The 19,887-nt window shown below is 40.5% G+C and overlaps 1 protein-coding gene across 1 annotated transcript; it reads right to left on the bottom strand.

Moving 5' to 3' along the window:
• Positions 1-6,187: 6,187 nt before the first annotated feature.
• KIAA1143 (KIAA1143 ortholog) lies at positions 6,188-19,789 on the bottom strand. The gene is made up of 3 exons (XM_037890232.2): positions 19,656-19,789; positions 16,827-16,977; positions 6,188-7,830 (listed from the first exon to the last, which is right to left on the bottom strand). The coding sequence occupies exons 1-3, from the start codon at positions 19,761-19,763 to the stop codon at positions 7,613-7,615; spliced, it is 477 nt and encodes a 158-aa protein (XP_037746160.1). The 5' UTR covers positions 19,764-19,789; the 3' UTR covers positions 6,188-7,612.
• Between the last annotated feature and the right edge of the window lie 98 nt (positions 19,790-19,887).

The raw sequence follows: 19,887 nt of genomic DNA on the forward strand, positions 1-19,887 counted from the left end.
GGGCTGTCAGGGCTCATGACCCCCATGTAACCACCTTGCGACCCCCGAGCCCCGTTTGAGAACGCCTGCACAAAGGAATGATGTGGGAGCCAAGGGGGATGGAATCCTTCACCATCAATACTAGAGTAGCAGCAGAGCCACTTTACTGTATGTGTCCTTTCTCCACATGGAGGTTGATCGGTGCTTAATGTCACTCTAGTTCAGATGACAAGCTGTCCTGATAGACATGAGCGCAGTAAACAGGAACTGAATTATTCCTTCACGGAAAACCTACAGGAGGGGATTAAGGAGAAGGAAAACTCCACAAATTCAATCTCACGGAGTTTTCACCAAATGGTTCCATGGGGAAAAGTGGGTGGAGTCAGGTTAGCCACCAGGAGCCTGGACCCCAGAATTAAATTTATCTTTGAGATCTTGAGAGATCACTGCAGCACACTGCTGTTCACACAGAGATCTTGTTCCTCTATACTAGTTCCAGTGGTTACTCCTGCTAGCCACAGCACCTGGAACTCTCCTAAAGGGGAGAAATCTACACCATGGAGAATCTCTTCTTAAAAATGAATATCACCTCAATATGAGGTTGGAGACAGCAGCATGGTGCTGCAGAGGCAGCTGATATTCCACCCCTTCTGTGTGATCAGTGCACAGAGCATCCACTTCATGAATGGTTCTTGGCAGGGGAAAGAGGAACAGGACAGCATGATCAAAGTTCAAGTTATTAACTGGCTTCATTGGAGAATACTTGCTGAGACTGCGTATCATACCTCTTGTGCTACACCAAAGGTGATGACACATTTTCAAGTATGCCAGGTGTCCTTGAAAATGAAATCAGTCCCCTGTAACCATGTGAAGCATCACTATTTCCCTTTTGTGCATTAACTATCAACTGAAACAATGACAGTACTGATTCATTATACATCTGCATCTTCTTAACAGGATTATACATTAAAGCACTGTAAATGAAAACAAAAACAAGTATTGAAGCTTAGAAAGAATATTTAAAGCAGTTAAATACAGGCTCCTGGTGCTCCTGGCACACTCAGAGCACACCCTTCTCTCCACCATTTACAGCATAAGATGTTTCCTTTAGAAAGTGTAGCACTGGAATAGGTTACCTAGGGAGGCGGTGGAATCTCCATCCTTAGAGGTTTTTAAGGCCTGGCTTGACAAAGCCCTGGCTGGGATGATTTAGTTGGTGTTGGTCCAGCTTTGAGGAGGGGATTGGACTAGATGACCTCGTGAGGTCTCTTCAAACCCGAATATTCTATGACACAGACACAGTAGGAACAGGATCCTTGTTCTTCTGACTTCAGGTTAGTCCAGTGAAAATCATTTACAAGTCCTCGCTGATTTATTTGGTCTTACTTGGGGATAAAATTAACCTCAAGACAATCTAAATATACAATCAGGAGCTGATTCTTTTGAGAAATATCCCCAAACTGTTACCATTTTCTTATTTGCTCTAGCACATGTATTTGTATTTGCTTTTAATAAGGCTTGACGAGTCAGCATACTGAGGATTCTCACCGTTTTACTTCTATTTTTTCCATTGTCTCTCTTTTAGACAAAGGTGCTATTCCTTCTGCAGACAGCAATCAGCTTCCTTCAAGGCTAACACCAGGGTTGCTTTGAAATCAACTACTAGGAATTGCTCAAGAAAGGTGAGACAGTTCCAGTTCTGCAACCTGACAGAGAAACACACTGAAGCCCAAGGTAACTCTCAAACTTAGGCTTCTATTATAGGAGTGTTGCTCTAGTCTGCGGGGTTCGTACCAACTTACTGCTTAAATAAGTACAAGAACTACTAGCATGGTCACCAATGAATGTTTCATTGTCTCAGATGAAGCAAGAAAAGTTCCTGGAGCCTTTATTTAAACATCATCAAAAAGTGAAACCTATGCAAGAGATTTCCGTATTAGGCAACCTGTCTTAAGAGTCTGCCCAATAATATCATCAAATAATATAAAACCTAGCTTTTCTGTAGCACTTTTCATCCACAGATCTCAATAAACCCTACAAAGGCGATAGATACCATATTCTCCCAGAGAAAGATGAAGTGACTCACTGTCATAGTGTAGTCTACTGACTGCTGGATGGCACCCCCTTCTGGTGATTAGCTCTGCCCGGTTCAGCACCCCCTTTCTTCTCTTCCACCGTTGCAGCTCTTCTCCCACTCATGGAGTCACAGTAGGTCTGCTTTGTGCCTTCCCAATTCGTATTGTGATTTCCCCTTACAGGGGAGTCTTGCAAAGTCCCTCAGCACAAGCAGCATCAGGCAATCTGACTGTGTCATTCCTACAGTGACTCAGGCAGTCTTCCCATTCACTGCTCCAGCCTTCCTATGCTGCAGTGGATGGTAAGGGAACTCAGGCCCACTCTCTACTCTGGGTTCCAGTCCAGGGCTCTATAGTGAGGAATTAAGATTTGGGACTTCACCAACCCTACTGCTCTCTTCCTTGGACTACTTCTTCCTGTGCTTCTTTAAGCTTCTCCCCTAATAAGCATCTTTTAGGCTTATTAGGTAAACCCTTCCTTATGGGTTCCTATACCCCTTCCTTCTCCCTTACCTGGGGGAAAGAGATTGGCAGGGAGGAAGTCTGCAACCTCCACATGGCCTAAATCTCCCCCTTTGCAGCTTAATTGGCTGATTGGGCCCACCTGGCCTAATTAATCTCTTTCAGGGCTGGTGGGGAGAATACACCACATCATACTTGCACAAAGTCACCAAGCAGGCCAGTAAGAGAGCCAGGAATTGAGTCCCAGTTCCCATGCAGATGTCATGTTGAGCTAATAGTGTATAATTCTCCTGGTGCATCACATTAAGTGCAGTGAATTCCCATGTCTAATTAGCTAAAAATTTTGTGTATCATTCAGTTTCCAATGAAATATATCCAATTAGTTATATAGTTAGTGGTAGGTGAAATACAAATAATGCGAAGTTTTCCTGCTTGGAATTCTATAGATCTGAATCAGAGTAAAGGAAAGAAGTTGGGATTCTACATTTACATTTCCTTTCCCTGATATGTTGCCTCAAGACCAGCATGTACTTTCATTGTTATTTTCCCACTAAACTAGCAAGCCCACTTCAATTTAATTGCATTCTAGTGGCCTGTGCATCTATTACTGTACCAAATGAGTAGGGTTTGAGGACTCAAATATACTACACTTAATACTTCAAAATAATTCTTCTCTCAATCTTACAAATTTCTTTCACAACACAATAAGCAGCTCTATTTAAGTGTATTTATTCACTGTGCTCAAACAACTTATCAGTCTTATTTTGAACGTGCAGAATCAGCTGTAGGTTTGTGTGGTTCTTTTTAATTTTTAGGTAAATCCAAATTCCCTCTGATCCCTTGGCAAGCATTTATCTCCTGATAACCATGTTCCCTAGAACTGCCTTGCAGCTATGTTAAGAGCGTTCAGGCTGTATCAGAAAGATGTAAAGAGTATTTTTAAGATGACATATAGGTCCAGAAAAGTTTAAGTATGCACTGCGGTACTCACAGATTAACTCATTCTTTCAAACGGGTTTTAGTGAATTAGAGCAGTGGGTCTCAACCAGGGATACATGTACCCCAAGGATACACAGAAGTCTTCCAGCAAGTACATCACCTCATCTAGATATTTGCTGGTTTTACAACAGGCTACATAAAATGCACTAGCGAAGTCAGTACAAACTAAAATTTCATACAATGACATATATACTGCTCTATATACTATACACTGAAACGTAAGTTCAATATTTATATTCCAATTGCTTTACAGGCAGTCCTCGACTTTACAGCATTTGACTTAACGATGAATGGCACTTATGACATTTCTGAACTGACACCCTGATTCGACCTCTAATTGGTTTTGACTTTACAACACTCGGTCCTGCAATGGAGTATATTGCTGTTCCACGTTATGATGTTTCAACTTACAACACAATTGGTTCCTAAAAATTGCACTGTAAGTCCGAGGACTGCCTGCATTTTATAATTATATGGTAAAAATAGGAAAGTAAGCAATTTTTCAGTAAGTGTACTGTGACACTTTTGTATTTCTATGTCTGATTTTGTAAGCAAATAGTTTTTAAGTGAGGTGAAACTTGGGAGTACACAGGACAAATCAGACTCTTAAAAGGGGAACAGTAGTCCGGACAGATTGAGAGCCACCGAGTTAAAGTATTTATTCTTTCAGTTCAAGAAAATATATGTTGAAACGTCCATGGCAACATGGTGTAGATCAGGGGTTGGTAACCTATGGCACACGTGCCAAAGACAGCACGCGAGCCATTTTTAATGGCACGCTGCTGCCTGCTGGGTCCCAGCCGCTGGCCCCACTCAACGCCCGCTGCCTAACGCAGGCCAGGACCCCAGCAGGCAGCAGCGTGCCATTAAAAATCCTGCCCGCCCCAGCCCGCTCTTCGCCCCCCTCTCTGCCCCCGCGTGGGGGCAGGGAGAAGAAGCTTGGTCCTGCTGGCTGCTGCGGCAGGGCAGGCAAGCTCCCCCCTCCCCCGCACCATGCTGGGTGCCTGCCCCTCCTCCTCTCACTCCCTGCCACTGATCAGCTGATGGCCTTGCGAGGGAGGGGGAGAATCAGTGCCAGAGTGCTCTCCCTGCTCTGGGGAGGAGGCGGAGAAGAGATGGGGACGGGGTCTTGGGGAGTGGAATCAGGGCATAACCCCTCCAGCCCCCTGCCGTGAGCCGCTCTGGGCAGGGGGCTGGGTGCACCCCCAGGACCCCAGCCCACACCCCCAGTCCTCTGCCCTGACCCCTGCACCCCCCTGCCCTGATCCCTGCACCCCCCGACACACACCCAGACCTCTGCCCTGACCCCTGGATCCCCCCCACACATCCCAGCCTCCTGCCCTGACCCCTGGATCCCCCCACGACCCCAGCCTTGACTCCAGCACCCCCCCGACACATACCCAGCCCCCCCACACCCCGTGCCCTGACTCTTGCACCCCCCACATTCTCACCCCCACCATGAGCACCAAACGGGAGCTCCTGCACCCCCGCCCCCCCCCCCACATTCCTACCTGCACCCCTCACACCAAATGGGAGCTGCCCAGGTAAGCACTCCACACCCAAACCTCCTGCCCCAACCCTGAGCCCCCTCCCTCATTCTAGCTCCTGGCCAGACCCTACACCCCAACCCCCAGCCTACTCCTTCACCCCCAGCCCTGTGCTCAGTGCACTCCCACCCTCAGCTCAGTGCAGAGAGAGGAAGAGAATGGCTAGAACCAGGGAGAAGGTAGGTACCCACTCTAGGTGGGCAGGGCCGGGATCCCAGACTGGCAGTGGGCTTAGCGGGGCTGGCAGCCAGGACCCTGGCTGGCAGGAGCCAGCGGACGGAACCCCAGACCGGCAGTGGGCTGAGTGGCAGTGGGCTGAGCTGTTCAGCCCACTGCCAGTCTGGGGTCCCGGCTGTTGGCTCCACTCAGCCTGCTGCTGGTCTGGGGTTCTGGCTGCCAGCCCCTTGCCAGCCAGCGTCCCGGCCGCAGGTCCCGCTCAGCCTGCTGCCGGCCTCAGTGAACGGAACCCTAGGTTGGCAGTGGGCTGGCGGCGTAAGATCAGCATTTTAAATGAAGCTTCTTAAACATTTTGAAAACTTTGTTTACTTTTCATACGACAATAATTTAGTTATATAATATATAGACTTATAAAGAGAGACCTTCTAAAAAACGTTAAAATGTATTACTGGCACGCGAAACCTTAAATTAAAGTGAATAAATGAAAACTCAGCACACCGCTTCTGAAAGGTTGCCGACCCCCGCTGTAGATATTCTAAACAAGGTTTTTCATGATATTACATTTTCCAAAAAACTGGACTCAAATGAGTTTTTAGTGCACATAATTAACTAGTTGCAACACATAACTTACCAACTATTTGCAGTGATTTTCTTTCATATATGTTCTAAATATGGGCAGAAAACATTTAGAAAAATTCAAACCAAATCCATAAATGCACTAGTGACATTTCCATTTAAATTACACATAGAAAATATTGTTTCGAGACATCATTGGTCCTGGGATCACTGCACGTCTATGGCAACATAAAATTTCATTATGGGCATATTCATTGAGTGTATATGTATTTAGAGTGAAAATGGCTTCAAATCAGATGGATTAGATAACCGTGTCACCTACTGAAATAATATATATTCTGACCACTTATAAAATATGCACAAAAGATAAAATTCTTTACCACACACTTAATGTTTTAATACCAATATTAACAGAGTTAAACTAAAAATAGCTGTCTCACACAGCAACTTTAGATCAGCTCCTTAATGAAGCTTTGCATTCCCATTCATTTCACATGTTCTGTCACATAAGCAAGGAAATGGGTTCCTGATCTCTTTTCCTATAATTTTGCAGCAGTCTATTATCAGCTCCTGGTTACATATAATTACAGAACATACAATATGTCCAAACAGTTTCAAAGGACATAGTATTTTCAGTCGGATTGTTGTTGTTGTTGGAAACCACATCAGCTCTCAATGTTATCTTGAATCTCTTTTTGTGTACACCATTTAAGAATGGTCACTTTCATCTGCTATGTGTGACAGCAGAAGAGTTGACAAATTAGATATTGTCCCAGCTACACAACTTCATGACTTATTTTATCTCATACTGTAAAACCTGCAGCTTTCCCCAACAGTTCCTGCTTACAATGTTTCTACTCTAAACAAACAGTTTTCTATAGCTTAAAGGTGAAATGAAATATTTTACAAGCTGTCAGATCCCAAATAATCACGAATACATAGACATAATTACAAATAAAAAGACTTTCTATCCAGTTTTTTAATACATAGCCCATCACCATGGTATCCAAAATGGACTAAATGGCTTTCCCTACATAATCTCCAAATTCACAGTTCAGAGATTTCTTTCCTGTGCAAGATCTGATGCAAATCACTAAGGATCCAATCCTGTAACCCTTAATCACAGAGCAGTTTCACTGAAGTCAGCGCTTACAGGCTTCATCTGCATCCACAGACGGCAGCAATCAAAATTCCCATGGCTTTACTAGGTGCTGAGTCATACACATAAGGACTACAAGACACAGACCCAATCATTCCATCCATACATATAGGGGAAAAAATGTCAAGTTGTACCTGAGTAAAGGTCAAAGATTTTAGCCCCCAAGTCTTTAAACTGTTTTGACTGTTAGGGAGGTCAACTTCAACAGGACAAAAATATACAACTATTAACTCAGGTCTTTGGCCACTCAGTAAACAGAAAAAAAAATTTACATGGGGGAAATGATTTTAAAATATTTTGTTTGCAAATGTATTCATAAGTTTTACATGTACACAAGTATTTTGCTAATATATGGGATCTTAAACAGCCATTTGTATGGATTTTATTTTGCACACACATTCAAGTTCTCTTTTAAAAATACAGTCCAAAATACTGTGCATGCAGTACCATCTGAACTGAAAAATTAGGGCTTGACTCTCACCTCACACCAGTTTTATACGATCTTCCTCTGACATCAGTGGATTTACCCCAGAGTAAAAGGAGAAGCAGGCCCTAAGTCTCCACCTAAAAGAGGCCCCTCATTTTTGCTCTAATGGTTGTAAGGGAAAGTATGCAAAACATAAAACCATGCACAACTCCTAATCATCATCATCTTCTTCATCATCAAATGAGAGAAGGCTGCTATTTTTAATTTGTTTAGCTGCATTCTGAGGGGGTGTTGAGTCCCTCTTAGTTTTCTTTGATTCTTTTTTCTTCTTACTTGAACTTGCAGTCAGGCCCGAAAATTTCTCTTCGGATGAACGCTTACTTGGCTTCTTGAACACAATTTTTCCATCATCAGGGTCTGGTTCTTCATCTATAACAAAAGACAGCAAAATCAAGATTTCCTTTTATATGATCAGACATACAGAACTTCACTCTTCCTCAGCTAAAATCAGCATGAGAAGACCTCTGAAATAAAAAAAATTCACCAAAATAAAGTGTCCCATTTCCTGTTTACTCTAAAGTCATCATGGAGTAATTTCCTTGATGCACACACACGGTTGCTCTGTGGAGTGCATCCATGTATATGTTTGACCCATTTCTTCTCCCACGGTAGCATGGCTTCTGTGGATGTTGTCAGAGTTCTTAAGAGAAGAGGGACATGCTGCAGAGCTAGAAACAAATCTCTTACAAACAACCTATATGTAGCTCCATCCACGTGCAGAAGTAGAGAGCAATTGTGTCTTTAACTTCTCGGCCTTCATTTCACCCTTTAATGATGATAATATATCCTCAGAAATGTCTCACCAATCTCTCTGAAGGGCTGCATATGTTAAATTTATCTTAGTGGCAAAGGGTAGATGTTGTGCATATACTTCCATAAACTATTAAAACCCCCAAACCTTGACATTACTTCTTTTGTTGTTTTGCAAACAACTTCATAAAGTCTCTTTACTTTATGCATCTACATAAAGTGTATCTGCATGGTCACCACACTGGATCCTGAAAATGTGTGAGGATTAATGAATTCTGCTCATCTACCTGTGCTAAGGAAGATAAGAATTTGAAATTAAAGACATTCTGGGATTACCAAGGTGGGGGGGAGAACAACTGCTGCATGAATGTCCATCTCATTTTGGTAAATGTAAAACCATTGTTATGAATTAGAAGCAAAGCCTCATGCTGCAGTGGCTTACAACTGAAACGATTTACAGACAAAAGGACATTCATGAATCAGAGATTCTGCTGTGCACATTTTTCGTAAGTACAATAATTTGTTTTAAAATCAATTGTGCAATAGAAAGTTCCTGATGACATAACAGCAGTGTTTGACAAGGTTGTGGTTTACTGATCCCCATTTAATAACGTACTCTGTGTCCTTTTACCACCATTATCATGGGGTTTATAATAGAGAGAAGGGGCATTGTAACTTTTCCGTGTTACAGGAAGTCCTGTGAAATCTTATTTGAAATTGACCAAGACTGTTTAAAGTGCATGTTCAGACTGTAAAAACTGTTACATTTTTTATATTATATTAATAGTTTTAGGGTCCAAAGAACTCATACGCATCCACAGAGCAGGTCAGACAACACTGCTGTTTTAGTAATTTATAAGTAAGAGAGGAAACCACCTAAAAAACCCCCCAAACTCTCTCACCTTAACAAATCTTCTCCAGGAGCAAACATAACCTTTAAAGGACTAGGAGTTCCAATCCTGCCAATGACTTATACTGGAGCAGGTACTACAGGCATAATACTGTTCACAAAATGAATCAACTCAGCAGCTTCTTGATTTTGGAAGAAGAGTAAACTTGTGCACTGTAAAATGTAATGGTGGTTCCCATTAATAAAAATTATGGCTAAAGAAAAGCCCTCCAGTAACCTAATATATCTTATTCACATTAATTTTTATAGTAATATAAACATGTTTATTAGCAGGTGTATTGTGAATTATACATAAGATGAGTTTGTTGTTCATACATCCTATTGTTTATTAATTTGTCTTGTATTTAATACACAAAAATAAACTTAATCACTCTTTGGCTCTGGGATGGATGGTAAAGATTTGTTATATTTTTGGTGAAAACCTATCCTATCCTTGACTACCAAAATATCACCACATTCAAATCTTGATATAAGATACTTGAAAACATTTCCCATGCCCCATCTCTCTGTTGTTTAGATTTTGCTCTCAGAGGTTTAATAATTAAATAATTCCCTTTATTGAGTGTTCTTTTGTATCTGACAAACACTGAGCTTTAGTCTATTTGGAAACACAGCTTTGGTTTAACAAGATCTATTTCTGTGGCACGTGACGTGACAAAACAAAACAAACCACACTTACACACCTGATTAACTTTATACATGTGAGTACACCTAATTACCAAGAATATAAGTTTTTTGTAGGATCAAGGTCTCTATGCATACCAGCATCAGTATATGTCAATACAGCTTTGGGAATAGGATTCACTAGTAAATTGCTGCTGCAAAAAGCAAAGGAGTAGCACAAAATCTGCTTTGCTCAGTTCTACAAACACAGTGATTACAGCATTTCTGTGGAGTGACAGCTTTTTTTTTTTTTTTTTTTTAAACAAGACAACCAATAATTTGTCCATCATAATATAAACAACAGTTTAATCAAATCAAGTCTGGGACTAAAAAGCCTTGAGAGTTTTTCTGGTCACTACACTTCTTCACTGTATTCTGTGTGCATAAGTTGGCAGAATCAGTTTTAGCACATAGCCTAACCCAGAGACTGAACACCAAGGAATGGACTGAATGTACATGATATGGACAGGGTTGTGGAGGGACAACTACATTAGCATGTAGTTAGTGGCTCAATAGTATCTCACTCAAAACCTTGCGTCTCTCACCAACAAAAGATATTACCTCACCCACCTTGTCTGACTACTTAACATCATTCAAGGAGTCAGCATAAATCACATATGACAGTTTCAGTCTGACTAGTTCCCAATGGGGAAATTCTAGAATAATAAATATAGCAAAGGAATGTAGTCTAGTACAGAAAAATGGGAAGTCAGAAGTTTCAAGTTCTATTACTAGCTCTTCTTTCTGCTGACCTAGTATGTGACCTGGGACAAGCCAATTCATCTCTCTGCTTGTTTCCACATGTATAAAGTGGAGAAACTGGTGAAAGGTCTTTGTAACCTGGTTTGAGGTCTTTATAAGGAAGGGTATACTAGAGAAAGGGCAAAGGATCAGGGCTACAGCAACACTAATTTCCTTAGGGTTTCAAGGACTGAACACTATAGAGTATTCAGAAGTAGCTGGATAGATTTTAGATTTCTTCCTGGAACGACATTATCAAGTTTTTATTAGATGTTCAAGGACACTCCTTCCAGCAGGAAAAAAAGAAAAAAAACAGACCAATTTCAGGCAGCCCTATATTCTCACTTAAAATATGTCAGTAATGTTAGACAGAGAGAATGAATCAGGTGAGGAAATATGGCAAATATGGTCTTACCTAAGCAATCTGTGGAAAGAGCGAGAACAGGAAAATGAGACCCTAAATCAAATTTATCTAAAATGTTTAAGGAAAGCAGTGTTGATTTGTTAATGCCTGCCAAGAGTGCCTTCTTTCAGCTAAACTTCATCTCATCCTTTCTCAGATTACATTGGACTGATTAATCTTTCTTGCCTTTTATATTTGTGTTGATAACCTCTAGAAATTGATAAAAATGTGTCCTGCAAAGGATCAGTGAAAAACTTAAAGAATCAACTTCAGCGTTTGAAGTTCTTAAACCAAAACCCAATAAAAGCCAACACCAGGACTACAAATCAGGAAAAGTGGGATTTCTGACAATGTACTGAAAGAGTTGAAGACAGCAGAAAAGTGAACAGACAAGCAAATGTAGGAGTGCAAAATATAATGTAAAGCATTATTGCTGAAAACAAGGACTAAAGTGCATTAACGGACTCTTTTTAAAGCACTGTATGACCTTAGCCATAGTTTATTTTGCCTGAATCCCAAATCCATATTTTGAAAGATTAAGAGGGCTGCATTCAAAAACTGAGCTAAAATTCTAACTTAAAAAAAAAAGTCATCTTCTAAAAAAATGTGGATTACCTTTTTGTTATAAGTCACACCTTACAAGATAACTGTAACTGAAAGACTGGGGCCAGGGTGGAAAGCAGCATTTTTCTCTAGTTTACTTACTTTGTTTGACAGCAACTTGTGTAGTCAATCAATTTCTATTTACATGGGTCAGTCACACAGCAACAGAAGACACAAGCGCCATAAAAAACTCACAGGGGCTCAAGGTCACATGTAATGCACAAAATGCTTATAAATGTGACTGGACTTCAAGTTGTAAGTGTCCCTTTAATGACAATGACTAAAGAGGTTTTGTAGCACCCTGATGAATTTCTCAATGGCTGCATGACTCTGGAGGTTTGGATACAATTGTTTTATAACAGATTAATATACTCTTATCATGGAGCTTTCTCACTTAGCCCAGAACTAGTCTTCAGCTTTCTCCCTCTATCTCCGTACCTGCCTCACTAAACAATTATTACAGGAATTCTCCAAACCACTGTTTTTAACTACATGATACTTGATGTTCCTCGTTCATTTAAGGAGGCAATCTAAATGAAGTGAAATGTTACTGTAAACTTTTGATAGCCAAAATTGATGTTTAATACAAGGTTTTAGAAACAGCTAAAATCGAGGCCACTTATTAAGGCTACAGACCAGCTAAACAGCAGCTTGAACTCTAAAAGTGCTAAAACGCTCCTTCAGACAAGAAGGGAGCTCTCTCTGATGCACACACAAGAGATCAGGCAGAATTTTCCCCCCAGCAAATTGAACAAGCCTGGAATAATATTAAGAGATTTCAATGAGTAAGGACACTTGCTTCTAAGTTTTGGTCATCTGCATATATCAGAATGTCCCAGAGACCAGATGACCTAGAAAAAGCACCAGAAAAATAAATTCTAGCAATTATAATGAATGCAGGGACAAGGTATCTTTTACCAATTACCATTTTTACTTTTCTGCAATTTTATTTATTTTTATTACCATTGGCCCTACAATAATTCTTTTCAGAATGCTGCATGAAAGAAAATTTAAGCAAAAAGATTGTTGGTAAATAAATAGCAACTTTTTAAAAACCTTTAGCAAGTCCTCCACGGATAAAATGATTTCAGTAGGGAAGATTACATATAAAGGTTAATCATAGCTAAAGTGCTCACCATGACTGTATTTCCAAAAAGCCAATGTAAGAGCATTACTAAATTTTGCTCTGCCTCAGAAGGAGGCTAAGTGAAGCTGGAACATTAAATCAGCTATTTTTCCCCCCAGATTAATGCAAGAGTATAGTTCATCAGTTTCAGAAAAAGCAAGTCACAGGGAGGACTGTGGCTTGAAATAAAAGGTACAGTCGTGTCAAACTGGTTAGTGAACAAAGCTGTATACGGAGGAATGTAAATGAGGTTTAGAAAATCCCAGAATAATATCCCAATCTGATGTTTGATGGCAGGGACCTTTGGAAGAAGAATCACTGTGACCATATTAAATGAGAAGGCAGAATGTCAAAACTGGATAGTTTAGGTACTTTTGAATACTTTGAATAGCAATACCCTTAGTGTAAATCAGCCTCCATCCACATCTGGTTCTTGGGCACAGGTTGCTTGGAACCTGTTCGCCTTTGTTCTGATCCTGATATGGTAAAATGGAATGTTAATTCTGGCATTTTCTTCCTCTGTCTCCATTCAGTCTTCACATGAATATAAGTTAATGAACTGTCTGTGTGATATATTATAGACTATTATCCATTACATTCATTCCACTGTCAACTTAGAGGTTGACAACTTCAAAAATAAAATGTAAGAAATAATTTACTCTACAACAATCTTTTCATGATCCTTTGCTATTTTTAAACATGGAAAATACCTGGTAAAAAACACAAACACAATATTCAAAACCTCTCAAAGAGTGGAGCTAGCCAGCTGTACCTATCAATGGTTAACAGAGACCTGAGTTTGACTCCTTATAACTGGAAATTAGGTTGGCAGGGTAAAGATGGTACTGCAGCTCTCTTTGATCATCACACCACAGCCATCTACATGGCAGTAGAAACTTTCACACATGGCCCTTTCACAGCAGAAATCTCCCAGCACAGAAGCAATGCATGCTAGCATTTATGTTGTTTGTGCCCACTGTTAACACAAGTCAACAGGACAAAGGCAGGAGATGAACCCATTGATATTAACTGTATTGGCAATCAAGTGTCAGCAGCCTAAGGTAATAGGATGTCTAGGCAAGAGAACAGCAGTCATCACAGTGAAGTGTCTCAGAGCCCCTGATTGTAACTAGTACGTGGCCCCTTGCAACAGTGGTTCTAAAGCCTAAGTTGCAACTGACTATTGGCCATATCACAAAAAACTACACAATTTGCCACAACTGCTAGTCATTACTCAAAAGTCTGAGGACTGAAGATAAATGAAGAGGTGCTAAAACTCAGGACTAAGCTACAGTGGTAAAACTGTACAGGTGCATTTGCATACCATCTCACTGACCCTATTTATGAAAGACAGTACTTTTATTCCACACAGATTATTATTCCAGCCATTAGAATAGATCAGTTCAGATTTTTTTCAGAGTGTGGACCACCGCCCTTTCCATATATGATTATGCAGACCATTTCCCCTCTTCAGTGATTAACTGAGGTTCCTGTGGCTGCTATATCAATTGTTTACATGGAAAAGTAAAACTTGGAAAAGCATTTAATGTATTTTTCAGAGTGGTTGAGGTTTTTGACATGCTGGGAAAAAAAAAGTCCACTTTTCTGAAGAACCCCTGAAACCTTTACAAAATGAAGCACAAAGCACCTTATACTTGAGTAATAAATATCTTTATGAATAAGCATAAACCTGTTCACACAGTCTCAGAAATGAAGAGTTTGCAATTCTGTAAATAGAGTCCTCCCCCACCCCCAGTCTACTAACTGATAAGGCCCATCACTTTTTTATATTTTCTTTTTATAGAGATAAAAAGCAAATAATTTTTTCCCAAGTTAAGAACTTAGCCTGTTATGAAGATCAGGCCAACCCAGTCCTGAAGTACTACTAATAAAAAAGTTTAATTGCTTTACTGGCTGGATAGGAATGAAAAATCTTTTAAAAACTGGCAGAATTCTGGATTCAATTGTCTTCTCTTCTGTAATTTTACTTCTATAATTTCCCACAATTTTGCTGCAATGAACTATGACACAACCTCCTTCACAAGCACAGTTTTTATAGTCAAAATTTGTATCTTCTATTTTAAATGGTAGAAAAGAAAAGGAACTCAAGATTTCATTCCAGCAGCCACATTTCAGCTTTTCTGTTTTGGGCTCAATGTTTAGCCTTTGTATTAGATGGGAGGGAGGACGGAAATCACACTGGATAAACAGGCAAAAATTCCTAGCTTCTCTTAATCATTTTTTTCCCCGCTTGTGCAGTTCTAGTTCTTGGTTGTTAACGGATTTCTACTCAGACAGCAATGTCATCAACTGGTAAACCGTCAAAGCCTCCGAAACCTCCTTCAATTCCTTTGATAAGTTTAGTACTTCTCAAAATAGTCCCTTGTTGGGTAAATGCATGCTATGTGTGACAAAGTCCTTTTCATGCTCTCTTCTAACTGCAATTTATTTAGTAGAGCCACAACCTCTGAGACTTCCATCATCATCTGTGATGCTGGGGCATTGCTTTTTTAAAAAAACACCATGAAGCAGCTATCACTGTGAAGGAATTTCGGAACTTCCACAGTGTGTTTTAGAAATGTGTTCAGGGTTGACAACATTTGAATATTATTCTGAACACCCATAAATCAACCTTCTAAGATAACCGCACCCATTAAATTCCTTCATTTCATATTACTTACATTGTCCAATAAATTAGAGAGACCTCCCCCTTGTCATTTTCAACAACTTGGATACAATTTTCTATAGCTGCCTTTCAGACAGAGTCAAAAGCAGCATTAAGAAAGAACATGTTTTCCTGTACTTGTTTGTTGCCATTACTGAATCAATTCTCATGTTCAACCAACAAGCTTCCATTTGAGTCCTTTAGTTCCTCCTCTAATTTTCCACTATTTCATCACTTGAAGCATCTTGTAGTGTACATGAGTTAAGATCTGTCTGGAGGAGTATATTTAGGGTGAAATTAATTTCTTTTTAAATTGCTCATTTGAGCTACATTCAAAATAATGTTTGGGTCAAAGATTATAATTTTCTTATTAAATTCAAATCTGCCTTTTGGTTTATTCTAAAAACGGAACATCTGATCGTAAACAGTCCAAAGAAAATGATTTTCTGTACTTTGAGAGGAAAACAAATCTTTTCTATCTTGATTGCTAACTCTTGTCAAGGTTTACATTTTACTAAAGGAGAAGAATTTTATTTTATTTACTTCAATCTATTCAATTGCTTGTTTGCTACCTGTTCTTTCAATTTTAAGCCTGTTGAATGGATTATTCATTCAGATACTTGTTAGTCACTATGCATTAATTACCAATATGTAGTACTGACCAGCTTTCACATTTCCTGTTTGAATGAGAAACTACCACCAGGTGAATTCAACATTGTGGAGATTGAAAGATGATGAACAAGCCAATTCTATAGAGAGCCACATAAACAGATGTCCTGTCTACCTCCAGAAGCCTCCAGATTCTAACAACCCAAATCCCACTAGCAGTTCAAATCTGCACCAGTGACAGTTGATTCCACACACTAGCTATATCCTTCTTTTCTATCACCAATAACTCTACTCAGACCTCTTCCCTTCTAGAGAGTTCTGTAACTTTCTTACTGTTTCTAGTAAGTTTAACAGGCATAACAAATGATATGCTCATCACTTCTTTTTTAGCATTGTTGATAGTTAAGTTTTCATTCACAGATTTAAATTAGACCCTAATGTTCTGAGGATCATATCTTTTAAAGTTTCTTCTATGTTCATTTAAATGTCAGAAAGTTAAAAAAAAAAAAAAAATGTTAAACCAAATACCACTGAGCTGGTTATTCATTAAGGGAAGGGGAGAGGGAACCAAACATGACTTTCACAAAACCATGGTATTTTTAGCTTATTGCCATTTCACAGCTGGAACCACAGAGCCAGCATTATGTAACTAGTCGGGGTCTCTGAAGATCATAGGTAAGTGCTATGTGAACTACAGAGCTCAGCCTGGGAACCACTGGGGCAAATTATTTTAAATGATGAATTCTGAATTGTGAATCAGAGGTAATAGGAAAACTGTAAAAAAATTAATCTTACATCTTCAAGGCTGTTCCTTTATTTGCTTACTGTGTCTTTGTTTTGGGCTATATAAAACAAAAGATTAATATTCTAAAATTCATTCTACCTTAGTACTTACCTGATTTTGAAGCATTTTTGATCTCCTGTTTAATTTTCATCACTTCTTCTGGGGTCAGGTCCCCTTTTTTCAGTACTACCACTTGTGGTTGTTCATCTTCTTTGTCACTGCCACTCTCACCATCTTCCTCAGGAGCCAGGAGCTGCTCTCTCTAGATGAGAGACAGAAATAAAAGCAACTCTGATCAACATATCAAATCAACTCTTATGATAAGGTCAGTTAGGAGAGAGATTTGGCCATCAGTGTCAACCTCTCTCAATAAGCTCTGCCCAAATAGCCCAAAGTTATAGTCAAATCATTCAAGAGAACAGCAGACACACTAATCAGCATGACATCAAGCTCAGAACAACATTACTTGCCTTTCAATCATGTAGCGCATCATCACAGAAGTATTTATGTTAAAGTCTGATTTAAAAAAACAAAAAACATTATTGTAACATTTTCCCCTTTTCCATTATTTTTAATACCCTCTTAAGACCTAAAGAGATTCCTTTCCGTAGCAATGCTCTCCATTTTCTATTGGGCAAATATTAACATTTTCAGTTAGCCATGTTGATCAGAATTTATCTCCCCCCTTTGGTTGCTTGCTTGTTTAGAATAATCAGTAATGTCCATTAAATCCAGAAACAGCTTCTTTTTGGTTAACATGCTCCCTCTGCTGGCAAATTCTGCAAAAGCAGACTACAAAGCAGGTAGTGTAGTAGCTTTTTTATATATATAATATATATATATATATATATATATATATATATATAAAAACAAACAAAAATAACAATACCAAATTTTAAAATATTGTTTAGAAGCTGGAGGAGAAAACTATACACTTTTTTATATAAAATTATTTTTCTTGCTGTTAAAAGTAACACCTTAGATTACTATTTTTCTCTAATCATTCAGTAATAAGATATTTCTTCATAATTTGTTTACTTTAGGTCTTATCCTGTGCTACTGAAGTAAACTGGAGTTTTTTTTCCATTAACTTTAATGTGAGCAGGATCAGGCTCTTTATGCATTTGACAGCACTTTAGGCATACACAGTATCACGGTGTGTGTTTTAAGAACATCAGCAGGGATTTCAGGTCAGGTATAGTACCTGAAATAACTTTATAACTGGGCAGTCAAGTACTTTGGGAGGCTGACTCAGTTTGGCCGGGTTACTTCCTTTCTTCCTTCCCTCAAGGTTCATTTGGGCCCAAATACATGCACTTAGTAGTAGCACTTGGCTCCTAAAGGTCATTAGCAATCAGAAGCTGGGAGAGTCTGACCTGCAATCTGTTAGCCCACTAAGGTAACAGGAAATTGTATATACTAGATAAAGAGGCAAACAGAAGTGAGAGTGCAAGTACTGTCTAGGTGTTAGTGATGACAACCTTGCTACAAGTGTTGTTTCTTTATTACTGTTCTGGTCTTTTCCCAAAAATCTGGAGTAGAGTAGAATATATGAGATGCTCTATAGACAGTCGTTTTATTCTGTGTTTGTACAGTGGCCTAGAACAATAGGTCCATGACTAAGATTTCTAGGTACTATGATAAGACAAATGATAAATAATATTTACTCAGCTAACTAGAGCTCTGGTGTGATACTTACAAGCTAGTGCCTGATCAGCCCTTAGATATAATTAACTCAGTTTTTCACTTGTCTACCTTTAAAGATGACAGTACCACTATAAGTACAAAATACTCAAGTCCTTATTATAAACAGCACAGTTTCTGGACAACATAGTAAGGGGAAAGAGAGAGAAGCAGCTCATTTGGGGCTAGATTATTTTCTCCTTGAACAGGATAGTAAAATAGGGGGAGAGGGCGATTTTTGTTTTAAGAAGCAAAGAGAGTTTGTGTTACAAGCTTCAAGGCAGTTTGGAAGGCTGCTTTAAATTATGCACACACTTTTAAAAACAACAGTATTAACTGACAGCATTTACTTGAAACAAAGTGAGTAAAAAGTAATTTCAGATACTACATCTGCCTGTGTCCCTCATGCCCACTTGTGATTTTCTAGGCAGTTTCCCATTTTAAAAAGCATTTACTCTTCTCTGCTCCTGTGGGAACCCACACAAATAAATAGGAGTGTGAAACTGACTACACACACAGTGTTAATGTACAATGTAAACAAATGAAAAAAAGGGAAAATGATTAAGAAAAATGGACAGGAAATTCCTAAGATCAACAGAAGTGTTAACTGTTTTAAGTTGAGTATCCCTTAAAAAAACTCCCCTATCACACACCTTAGGGCTTGAAGGTTACCAATGTCTGTTGATTTTTTTTTTTTTAAAGAACTTTATTCACTTGCTCAGTGCAGCCGGCTGTTGATGCAAGAGGGGAAAAGGAGAGCCCTGATAACAGCCCTTGGCTCTGAAATAAGCCTTGACCTCGGTTGTTTTCCCTGGGCCTCCTAGTCTGAGGGGAGAGAGCTCCCTTCGATCTAATGTTACCGGATCTTGCCCTACAGCCGCGCTGGGCCGGCAGCAGACCATGGGTCAGGCCCGTCGGGACAAGTGTCAAGGAGGGTGGGGGAAACACTTCTCCCTGCTGGGTGGGGAGCCCTGCGCCGCTGCTCCAGCCACCTCTGCCCAGGGCAGGAGCGGGGGCGCTATGGTCACGCACGGGGCAGCGGGACTCGGCCCATGCGAACGCCAGGCTCGGGGCTGGGGCGGGGCCACGCTCAGGCTCCGCCACAGGCCCGGGAGGGCGGGTGCGACGTTAGGGCAGCTCCTAGCGGACGGGGGCAGACGGCCGTGCTCGCCCGGGCCTCCAGGGAGCCCATCCCCGGGTCTCAGCAGCGGGGCGGGCGGTGACCGGGCTCCCCGAGGGGCAGGGGCGGCTTATTACCTTGGTCTCCACCGTGGGCCCCTCCCGATACCCGACCTCCCTCTTGAGGCGGCTCAGGAAGGCGGGCTCGGCCGGCGGCACGTACGAGACTTGCGTCTTTTTGCTCATGGCTGCTGGAAGAACAGGCGGCGGCAGCGAGACCAACGACGCAGTTCCGCGCGGGCCAGGAACGGACGGTGCCAGCTGCCCCGCTTTCCCGGAGGCAGACCCCGCACTGTCCCCGGTCACGTGA

Source organism: Chelonia mydas, chromosome 2, assembly GCF_015237465.2.
Source record: "Chelonia mydas isolate rCheMyd1 chromosome 2, rCheMyd1.pri.v2, whole genome shotgun sequence".
In the NCBI taxonomy this organism is placed as follows: Eukaryota; Metazoa; Chordata; order Testudines; family Cheloniidae; genus Chelonia; species Chelonia mydas.

Coding starts and splice junctions, on each gene's coding strand:
- KIAA1143 (XM_037890232.2), bottom strand. CDS start 19,763: ATGAGCAAAAAGACGCAAGTCTCGTACGTGCCGCCGGCCGAGCCCGCC. Junction 16,978..19,655: donor GGCCCACGGTGGAGACCAAG/GTAATAAGCCGC, acceptor TCTCTCATCTAG/AGAGAGCAGCTCCTGGCTCC. Junction 7,831..16,826: donor CAAAAATGCTTCAAAATCAG/GTAAGTACTAAG, acceptor CTTTTGTTATAG/ATGAAGAACCAGACCCTGAT.